This window comes from Hakea prostrata, chromosome 2, assembly GCF_041222555.1.
Source record: "Hakea prostrata isolate BN-2017 chromosome 2, UWA_Hpros_2, whole genome shotgun sequence".
NCBI lineage: Eukaryota > Viridiplantae > Streptophyta > Magnoliopsida > Proteales > Proteaceae > Hakea > Hakea prostrata.
Window position 1 is genome coordinate 48,165,903 of NC_142601.1, and position 10,365 is coordinate 48,176,267.

The following is a 10,365-nucleotide window of genomic DNA, read 5'->3' on the forward strand; positions in this document are numbered from 1 at the left end:
AAGACAGAGGAAGGGTGAGTGAAGATGGGTTCACTCATTGTTTGGTTCAACCGATAAACCAAACTGAAAAACCAATTTAAACTCCTTTTCTATCATCCAACGATCAATACTTACGAAGGGCGGTGCTCTTTGGGAACCTGCCGCCGGATGACCGCCGGTACTATTCAAACTCCAAGGAAGAAATTATTATAGGGAAGGAGGTAGTTGAACGAACGTGTGAATCTCTTAGCTGAACATTTCTAAATATCGTCAATGGTGGGTTAGTTGAGCGGTTAAAAGCTTAGCTCCCATGGGGAGGTCTTGGATTAACACCTATCCGTCGGTATTTAGTTTCTAGTATTAAAAAAAAGCACCAATACCCAAAAAAAAAAAAATTCTAAATATCTACCATTAGATTTTGTGGGATTGTTTGATTACATGAGTCTAGAGATTTCAAATATCTAGAGATTTCAAATCTATAGATTTCAATCTATGGAGTTATAATTTATAAAATTAGATGTTTGGTTGTAGAATGAAATCTGTGGATTCATCCTAAAAAATTATTTGATCGACGTGATTTTTGTGAATGTGCAAATGTATAGCTTTTTTTGAAATCTTTGGATTTCACCCCTTACCCATAAATCTACAGATTCACGTTTTTAGTGTAAAAAGGTGAATCTCTAGATTTCATGAATCTAAAGATTTTTACCAAACGGGTATAATTCTCAGATTCATGAATCCAGAGATTTGAAATCTTTGGATTCATGTAACCAAACAGGTCCTAAACTAAATCTAAATCGTTCAACAATATTTTTAATTTTTCTCTTTTATTTTTGAGTTAGTTTGGTTAACCTTCTATCACCGATTGTCATTTAAATGACATTAAATTAAATAAAAAAATAAAAAAATAAAAACAACAACAGAACCTTTAATGTTAAACTTTTTATCACTGTCTCTTTGGAAACGATCAATGAATCTTTGGTTAATCATCAATGAATTTGTCATTTTGGTTCTTGAGTTTCTTCTCTGCTTTCTGTGAAATCGATTGTGATGGCTTCTAATATTTCTTCGTCTCTTCAATTGAATTTTACTGGTTCAAACTATTTGTTGTGGAGGATTCAGTTTTCTTCTCTTTTGAAAGGCGATGATCTCTTCTGCTAACATCGAGTAAAGGTTAGTTTTCAAAATGTATGAAATCAACAGAGAACCTTCAACTCAAGCTTTCAAAACCCCATTAAATCTGTTAAAACCGAATTAAGAACACGCCTGATACATGTGTCAAAGAACCCTAGAAAACCTCCTTTCCATGGAGGCAGAGGTTACTCAACTTTATTCAGTAAGTTAAAAAAAAAAAAAAAAAAAAAAGTGGCGAGTATTCAGTAAAATCAATCTACACATCTATGAGAAAAATCTTAAATTTGAACAAACGGTTCAGAATTAATTCTATAGATTTAACGATAAGATCTCAATGAGTGTTCAGTAAAATCAAATGGCTGAGTTTGGATTTTAAAATTTTTTTTTTGGTGTGTAATAAAGCGGTTTTTGAAAAATTGAATCCACAATTTTTCTACTAGAGATGAGATTCTCAATCATTCCACTATCCTTCCACTCCACTAAGAGGTGAGGTTTTTAAAAAGTATTATAATTACTGACCGTATGAGGATTGCGAAGCAAAATCAAAAGATTCAAAACTGAAGTGATAGGAGTTAGTCGGTCCCACTAATTACAATTATTCCTGGTTTCCACCTTCGTATGTCACGCGGTCAACACATTTCTACCCAAAAATCACGGTAAAGACATTTCTACCAAAAACACACGGTCAAGACATGCGTATTACATGTCGTGTCACAAGTCAAGTAGCACAAGTCAAGTAGCAAGATGGTACGCATAATTAATTTTGACTTTTATTCTTGACTTAGTAGTTTGAATTTAAATACTAACTACTTTGGAAAGCAAGATGGTAACGCATAATTAATTTTGAAATCTTGATGGATAAAAATGGAATTACACCATACTTTAAGAGAGGTACATGTAAAGTCCATTTAATAACTGATGCGTCTAAAAATTGTTTAGTCCTTGGATTCATCAATGCTTGCCTACAAAACAAGGTTAGACGTGGGCCGACCGTACGGTCGGGTAGTCATAATCGAAGGTTAAGTCAATAATGGATCACCACAAAACTCTGGCTGGTTGTAAAACTTAATTGAACTATGTAAATGGAGGGAGACGATTCAAATACATCTGTTGTATGCAAACATTTAGTTTATATAAGGTTTACCTCCCATCTTGGACCGTTGGTTTCATACTGGGCAAGACCGTCAATCCCGAATTTCAAGGGATCACGTATCTTTCTATGACTGTTCAAGTTCCTTCCTCTTCATGTTACTTTATGGTTCAGCCGTCGAGCCGGTCCCGACCGTGGTTGAACCTGGTTCAGGGTAATTTTGTCTGTATTGTGAGCCCCCCAAGTTGAGCGATCGGGTGAAGCCCCTAGACCGATTGCTTGGCTTTCTTTTCTCAATCAAGATCACCGGTTAGAAGGTTAAACATCCTCCCGCTTTTGAAACGTCGCATTTATTGCTTTACTGTGCAACGGTATGTTCATCAAGTCGCCTCAACTTTTCGTAACTCGTGTTGTTAAGGCCACGTGGCCCGAATGCGCAGGTGCTATCATTACAATCTTAAGCACGAACCGTCCTCAATCCTTGGCCGTTGATCTTGAACGGATCTTGTTTGTCGGATGTGAAACACGAATCGTCGTTCGTCCTCATCCATTGATTCAAATCAATCTCATTCGTCCAAATCTTCCATGAGGTCTATATAAACCCTTGCCTTATCCAATTCATTTCTTCACTTTACTGAATCTGTGAATTATTGTTGCCTTTGTGAGTGTTACTTTCTTTTGCAAGACCTCCTTCCTTAAGCTCCAAGTATTTGAAGAAATCTTTCCTTGTTCGTACAAGTAAGTTTCCGCTCAACTAATCTTCGTATATGTCTTCTTCTTTTTTTCTTCATTCTTTGTCTTCTCTATCAGCGTTCGAAACCCCTTGTGTAGTCTGTATAGCTCCCATCTCTTCCCATTCCCTTAGAATTCCTCCTTAATTAGCTCATCCCACAATGGTTAGCAATAGGACTTTAGATGATGACTCTATTGACCGTTTGATTGATGGAGAAGATTCAACAAACCAGGCCAGCCCTTCTGTGTCAGTTGAACTATCGGGTGATAGGAATGAGAGGATTATCAAAAGTTGGTTGGCCTCCGTTCATTCTATCCCAAAGGAGCCGACAGGGAATGTGATGGTGAGTAAGAAAATGGTCTCCTCACCAGCTTCCCGAAAGCTAAAAGCCCCATGACAGGCTAAGGTGGGTGCCTCCCGACCGTCCAAGAGGCCTTCTCATGGCCCTACTTTCTTTGTTTCGAACATTCGTCTCGAGGAGGTAGAACCCCTCTTTAGCTAGTTTGCACTTCCTTTCACTTATCTACTCCAAGTCTTGAATTCTAATGAGATGGTTAACTCTAACCCTCTTGATGAATTCTCTATTTACACCAACACCCTAAAGAGTGGGGTTCGATTTCCCTTTTTCTCTCCTCTTTTCTTTGAAATTCTCAATCACTAGGAGATATGCCCGAGCATGCTCCTTCCGAACAGTTGGCACCTCATCATTGGCCTTCTGGGCCTTTGCTTCAAGTTAGAACTCACTTCCTCTCTCCCTTTGTCCTCTCATTTTTTCTACTTAAGCAAATCCAACCCTCCATGTTGGGTTTTCTTTTCCAAACGCCCTAAGCAAGAGTTAGGGTGGTCAAGTAGTGTCCTTGCCGAGGGCACCTGCCCTTCTAACCACAAAGGGTGGCACCATTGGTTTTTGTTTTGCCTAGCGCCCCCTAAGGATTTGAGCTTCCCTCGATCACCTAGAATTGTCATGATTCGTACATTAAGGTGAATTGTCCTCTAGCCCTATCTCCTGACTAAGACAGTGCCATCCGAAAGATAAAGTCCATTCAAGTGCGTTAGGAGATCCACTGACTCACCGTGGAATATGAGGTCGTACTCCAAATGTGGGGTTTAGCGCCCGGTGAGATTCCCGACCATGCCTTAAACTTCTTAGTGTTTGTTATTTCCCGTTCTTCTTTTTCCTTTGGTTATTGTTCTAACTATTGTATCTTTGCTTGGTGCAGTGCCTCCCAGGCATAACCCAAAAGCAGTTAAAGCCAGGGCCTATGAAGGTCTAGAAACAGTAGAGGATCATAGGGCCGTTCGGGCCAAGAGAAAAGAAACCGAGCCTGCCCAGCAAACCCCGAAAGCTTCACCTCCAGCCCCCAAGGGGGTATTGAGGGTTCACCAAGCCCCCACCGAAAAAAGAAAAGCCTTGATCTATGTCACGAAGTCCCCTCACGATGACATTGTTTAGACCAAGAGGAAGCATGATCTCCTCAATGATTCTATCTCCAAGAAGAGGAGGGTCGAGGACGCCTACGTACCCCTTGGAAACTTTCTGTGTATGACCATGTATCTACTTGCCCGAACAAAGCCATGGATTGGGCTCTCCAACGCTCGGATGTTGGCAGAGTGCAAGACCCTTAATGCTGCCCCCGACGAAGAGTTCATCAACTCTTTAGTCAAGTAAGCCTCTAACAATTTCTCCTTCTTTCCCAAACTAGATTCTAGGTGTCTAATCTCCTTAATATGCGGTGTGATTGCGGACATCTTCCATAGGCAAATGGAGGCGTTGCTAAGAATCCGACATCTTAGCATTTGGTCCAGGTGTTGCGAGGAAGAAGTAGTTGCCAAATAAAAAGAAGTTTGTTGCCTTCATGATGACAACTCTAAACTTAGGAAGGTGATAGAAGAGCTTGCCACAACTTCTTCTAGGATCGGGAGCTGGAAAGCGAGGTCGCCAGCATGCAGAGGGCTCTTTTGAATTAGACACCAAGATTGATGATTTGGTCAAGGAAAGGGGTGCTCTCCAAGACATGAGGATTCCTTCTAAGCCCGAACATTTGTCGTTGGACATTCGGAAGGCCTGCATTCAAAAGTACCTCAATGCCAAGCCATTCGACAACTTAATGATAAACTATAATGCCATGGCTTAATGGGATGGACAGAATGAGGTGTGGAGGTCCATCCTTAAACAGAACCCCTTGTTCGAGACCGACCCTCATCCTTAAGTTTGTCATGCTGAGGTGTTGGAGGAACTGAACTTAGAGGTTCTCGAATGGGCTCTTCGAAAGTCAGACTTCCCACAAGTGAACTTGAACATTGAAGGATACTTGAGTGACTCTCCTCTAGACACCCCCGAGCCCACAAGCAGCTGATGAAAATGCTGATCCCGAACTAGCTCAAGACCAAGCCCCTGAACAACAATGAAAACAAAATGTGTTCGGTACTTCTCCTTGAATTTTTCTTCTTCTTCCCTTTTTTTCTTTTGTAAGGGTTGGCCCCCTCTGGCCATTATGAATACAAGTAGAATGTTTCTTCCCATAGCTCTTTAACTGTATCAAGTCCGTCTTTAGTACTATAATCGGTAGATCATTACTTGAGCGTACTTGAGTGATCTTCTAGGTACTGACTTTAGGTTTACACTTTCTTTTGTAAACCCTAATTCATCATTGAATCAAAAGAACCTTGGTGGATTTGAACCACCATCTCTTGAAACATGCTCATGTTCCAAGTGCTCTACCAATTGAGCTAAAGATCCATAAAATAAAATCAAAGGATCAAAGTTGTGAAACGTAAAAAAAGAAAGGGGGAATTCAGCAAATCCTATGAATCTCACCTCATATCAACTACAACAATCCATGTTCTTCAATATTTTTCAAACTTGAAATACTAAACAGTTGTCTCATTCCATGCATGCCTCATTAATCTTTACCAGAGTATTCATCTCAAATCAATTGAGATAACCCATCTCATATTTCTCACATTGTTATACATTGACTCCAATGACAACCATATCACCTCACAACCTTGAGATTACCCATCTTAATAAATAAATAAATTCAAGAATAAAACTGAAATAAAATAAAATCATTGGAAACATAATTAGAAAGTCACTCAATATTTATTTAGCATTGCTATTCCCAACATAGAGCATATGATCAGCTATGAAGTATGGTACAGAATGTTGGGCAGTTAGGAAGCATCATATAAACAAGATCATCAGTGTACTGAAATTAATAAGCTAGTAGATACATACACTATCTCAAACCATTGTTGGACTAAAAACCACCAGACTGACTTTTTGTGGATTTGGGTCTCCAGAGCCTAGCATGCCAGTCCGACCATCCAAGTGAAACTGCATCACTAGGCACCAAAGAATAGTTCTGATTAAATGATATAGCAACCTTGAATATCTGTTTGGTACTCCCCAGTCTATAAATTTAAGGATTTACCATTTTTATAATGTCTATCTCAAAAGAAGAAAGGAGGAGGGGGGGGGGGGGGCACACAACCTGTCATTCATCATGCTCAAGTTAACTGAAGCTTCAAACCACATAACCTACTATAGAAAATATCATAGCAGCAACTGTGTATGCTAGGCTCACTTATACAAAGTATTAATGAATGAGAGTTACAAACTATGAAATCACATTGGTTCTTCAAATATTACTAGACCCAAGAGATAATTGGTTATAAAATAATGATTAGAACATAGATGTCTGTTATATTTCAAAAGTTAGAATCCAGAATGTACCCAAAAAAAAAAGTCTACCTTGGAACCAGATGTGTTGAAAGAATTCGTGATCCTTGCCAGAGCATCCAACATGGTAGGAGATCCAGCTCCCTATGTTGAAGAAGACCCACTTCCTCGTGATCAAACAATGCCACCATCCTTACACCAGTCTCATCCTCAAGACTACTTTCAGATGATGTTGCATCGATCAATGCCTAAATTATAATGCATATACTAATAAATGAGAATGAGCTCCCTTAAAATTACATGAGGTATTCTGTAAAGATATCTAGAATAAATATAATGAAATCTTTCAACTGTAGATTCAGATTAAATAGAGTTTCAACATCTAAGGGCTAATAACAACTAATGTATGAATCTTTTAAGAAAATATCAGATGAATAAAATTGCTACAGAAAATCAAGATATCAAAAATGAGACTATCCATAAATCCATAAATGCAAGAAATGCAGAAATTTATATATGTAACTAGTTTAAATCATATAAATTTATATATGTAACCAGTTTAAATCACCTCACAGAATTCTGCAGAAATTTATATATGTAACCAGTTTAAATCACCTCATAAAATTCTGCAGAAATTTATATATGTAACCCGTTTAAATAACCTCATAGAATTCTACAGAAATTTATATATTTTCAGTTGTTGTCCTTTCTGTCAAAATGAATCTAACCGACAACAGGAAGATTCAGGTCAGAAACGTAACCAACCAGAGAATCTGGCACAAGAACAAATCCATAGAAAGCCTATCCGTGGAATTTGCCTCAGGCTGTACGTGTTTCTTAGATACAATTCATGATGCAACAGAGAAGGTCTATTGCTAAGGGAACAGATCATTAGAATTTTCTACAGAAATTTTTATAGTTTCAGACTTTCAGTTGTTGGCCTTTCTGTCAAGAAACTGGAGATTTAAGAAGATACCTGGTGGCAGCGGTAGTATACCACAGAAGAAGAGTGTCGGTTGCAAAGAGCTTGCCGAGTTGAGTGAGATAAGAGAGACGAGAAGAGGGACCTTGAGAGTAGAATCCACAAAAACTCTTCGGTAACCAAAAGCTCGAACTACAGAGCAGAATCCACAACCAGCACATATTAGTCGGACATCGGAGCTCAAATGGGTAACCCTAATTTCACTCCAATCCGAAGATAAATTCTTAGGAGAAAAAATAAGTAGAGAAAAACATACCAGGGGCGATATTGTTGAGAGACAAAGGAGGAGGGGAGTCAAGATGCAAGGCTCCTCTTCTCGCAAAACCAAGACCCGACTTGATGCTCTTCTTCAACCTCCAATACATAGCAGGCAGAGAGAGTCGAGAGAGACCAGCAAGAGTTCGAGAGAGTTGAGCGAGACGAGAGAGTGCAGAGAGTTGAGAGAGACGAGAGAGATGAACAAAGCTTAGGGTTATCGATGAAATTACATCGATAACCCTAAGTACCATCACCAGCCTCGATTGTGCCCCGCGTTTCCAAACAAAATTGCTTCTGTGTCAGAGAAGCTCCAATACTCTAGCACAAAGAAAAACTGTGCCAAATGCCTGGTTCAGCACAAAAAAGTTGAACCGGTTTACCATACATATTTTTGTTGACTTATATGCTAAAGTGGGCAAATGGCACAGAATAAGTGTGCCAGAATCGTTACCATACAACCCCTTAGTACACCACCCAATGCATTGTGACTTTGAAGGCTATCTTGGTGGTAAAGAAGGATGCATGTGGATGCATCCGATATGAGATCAAGGATGAGAGAAACACTTATCTCTGGCATGACCCATGGCTCCCCTTGGCCCCCTAAGACAAGGTGGAAAACAAATGTAATTTCCTTCTTTTAATATTAAAGTTTCCTTTCCTTTTTCCCAAGAAAAAAAACTTGGTGATTGTAAAGAAGTGAGATATTCTACGAAAATAAACGTAAAAAAGTGAGAGAGGATTATTACCTAAAGTGACCTGTAATACTGGGAATTGCTTTGGGATAAGAGTGCACCCAGTCCCATTTATCTTTCCATCTCCCTGGTAACCATTTGGGCAAGAACAATTGTAAGTCCCTGGTAGATTGGTGCACGAGGAACTATAGGTACATGGATTGTTATCTGGTATCTCACATTCATTTATGTCTGCATGCAACAAAGGCTGTTAAATCAGTTCACTTCGTTATGAATAGATCAGAATTAGCTAGAGATTGAAAGATGATGGTATTTCATGGTTACCTAGACATCCAATGTAGGGGTTTCCTTGATAACCTTGAGAGCAGTTGCAGTTATACCCAGCACCATTTTTGGACACACCGCAGGTGGTGTTGGCGCTGCATGCGTAACTGCTATCTTTGATAGCTTCTTCACAAGTTTGAGTGGTTTGATCTGTTGTTGGCCAGTTTATGGCCCAGTCAAGGACCATAGGAACTCTGGAATAGCCTGATTCATCCACATCGTTGGTGAAATTCAAGAGATCGGATGTAGAGAAGTTGTACCAGTTGTAGTCGACGATGAAAGCATAGCTACAAGGATTGAAAGAATAAACTGAAGCATGATTTTTAAAGCTCGAAACGTTTATTTGGAAGCCTGTAAGACCCTTTGGAATGGAGGTCTGACAACAACCAATGCCTGTGCAAGAACCGTTTGTCAGGTCCCCTGGATTGTTGCAGGACATGGGGCAGCCACTGGAGAAATTATCATTACCATAAAGAAATGCATTAGTGTCACAACCTAGAGCTGTGAATTTGTTGTCTGTATAGGAGATACTGAAGGAGTAGTTAGAAGGCAAAAAAGAATAGGGAGAGATTCTAGAAGCTGGATTGCCAAGTGAGTTGTAGCAATCTGTACCAACAAGGTTCAATACTCGCAGTTGGCCTTGCTGAAATGAAATATTTAGGGTTTCCATTTGGCCTTGCTGAAATGTAATATTCAGGGTTTCCGTGCTACCCCAGAACAGTTTTGGAGGGTTGTAATAGGTATCATTACAGGTTACCTCAAAGCTTGGGTCTTTGTAACAATTGCTATTGCCGATGCCAAACGGGTAGGGAACTGATAGGGTCCCGCAGTTATCCAGGCAACCAGGCTTTGCAATTGGGAAGGCTGATATTGAGAACAAGAACTGGGTGAGAAAGAAGAGGAAGAACAGGCAATTAAGCACCAGAAGAGAAGGGTCAGCCATGGCTCACTTTCTTGTTGCTTTTTGTTCTGTATTGTTTTTCTGCTTCATCTGCAATTTATAAGTCCTTGAAGATTGGAAGAACTAAACAATATTATATTAGTTACTTGGGATCGTTTCCAATTCCCTGCAAGTAACACCATGTGAAGCCTATGACCAGGGAAACGTCAAGGAAACGTCGGGTATTTTTTTTTCTTGCTCAAAGGAAAAGTCGGGTGTTTTTTTTTCTTGCCCAAAGGAAACGCTGGTCTTGGTTGTTTGGAATTCCAAGGAGCCAGCATAATAACGGTCATTCAAGGCTGGGAGTTCACATCCTCAACAATTTTTTTTGGGACAAAAACGCTTTTATATATTGGGAAATTGGGAATGAGAATATTTTTTTTTTGTACCGGTGCTTTTTTTAATACTAAAAATTGTCGTCCTCTTCATTAAGAGGTATGGATCTTTACCACTCAACCACCCTGCATTGGCGTGGGAATGAAAATATTACATATGTTGTAGGCAAGGGTTGAATCCACGATATCTCCACTGAGAAGTCAGTCAATTTCCTA

At 39.5% G+C, this 10,365-nt stretch overlaps 1 protein-coding gene across 1 annotated transcript; it reads right to left on the minus strand.

Moving 5' to 3' along the window:
* Positions 1 to 6,686: 6,686 nt before the first annotated feature.
* Positions 6,687 to 9,817, minus strand: LOC149024579 (wall-associated receptor kinase 2-like). The gene is made up of 3 exons (XM_089143495.1): positions 8,908 to 9,817; positions 8,615 to 8,781; positions 6,687 to 6,866 (listed from the first exon to the last, which is right to left on the minus strand). The coding sequence occupies exons 1-3, from the start codon at positions 9,815 to 9,817 to the stop codon at positions 6,687 to 6,689; spliced, it is 1,257 nt and encodes a 418-aa protein (XP_088999621.1).
* Between the last annotated feature and the right edge of the window lie 548 nt (positions 9,818 to 10,365).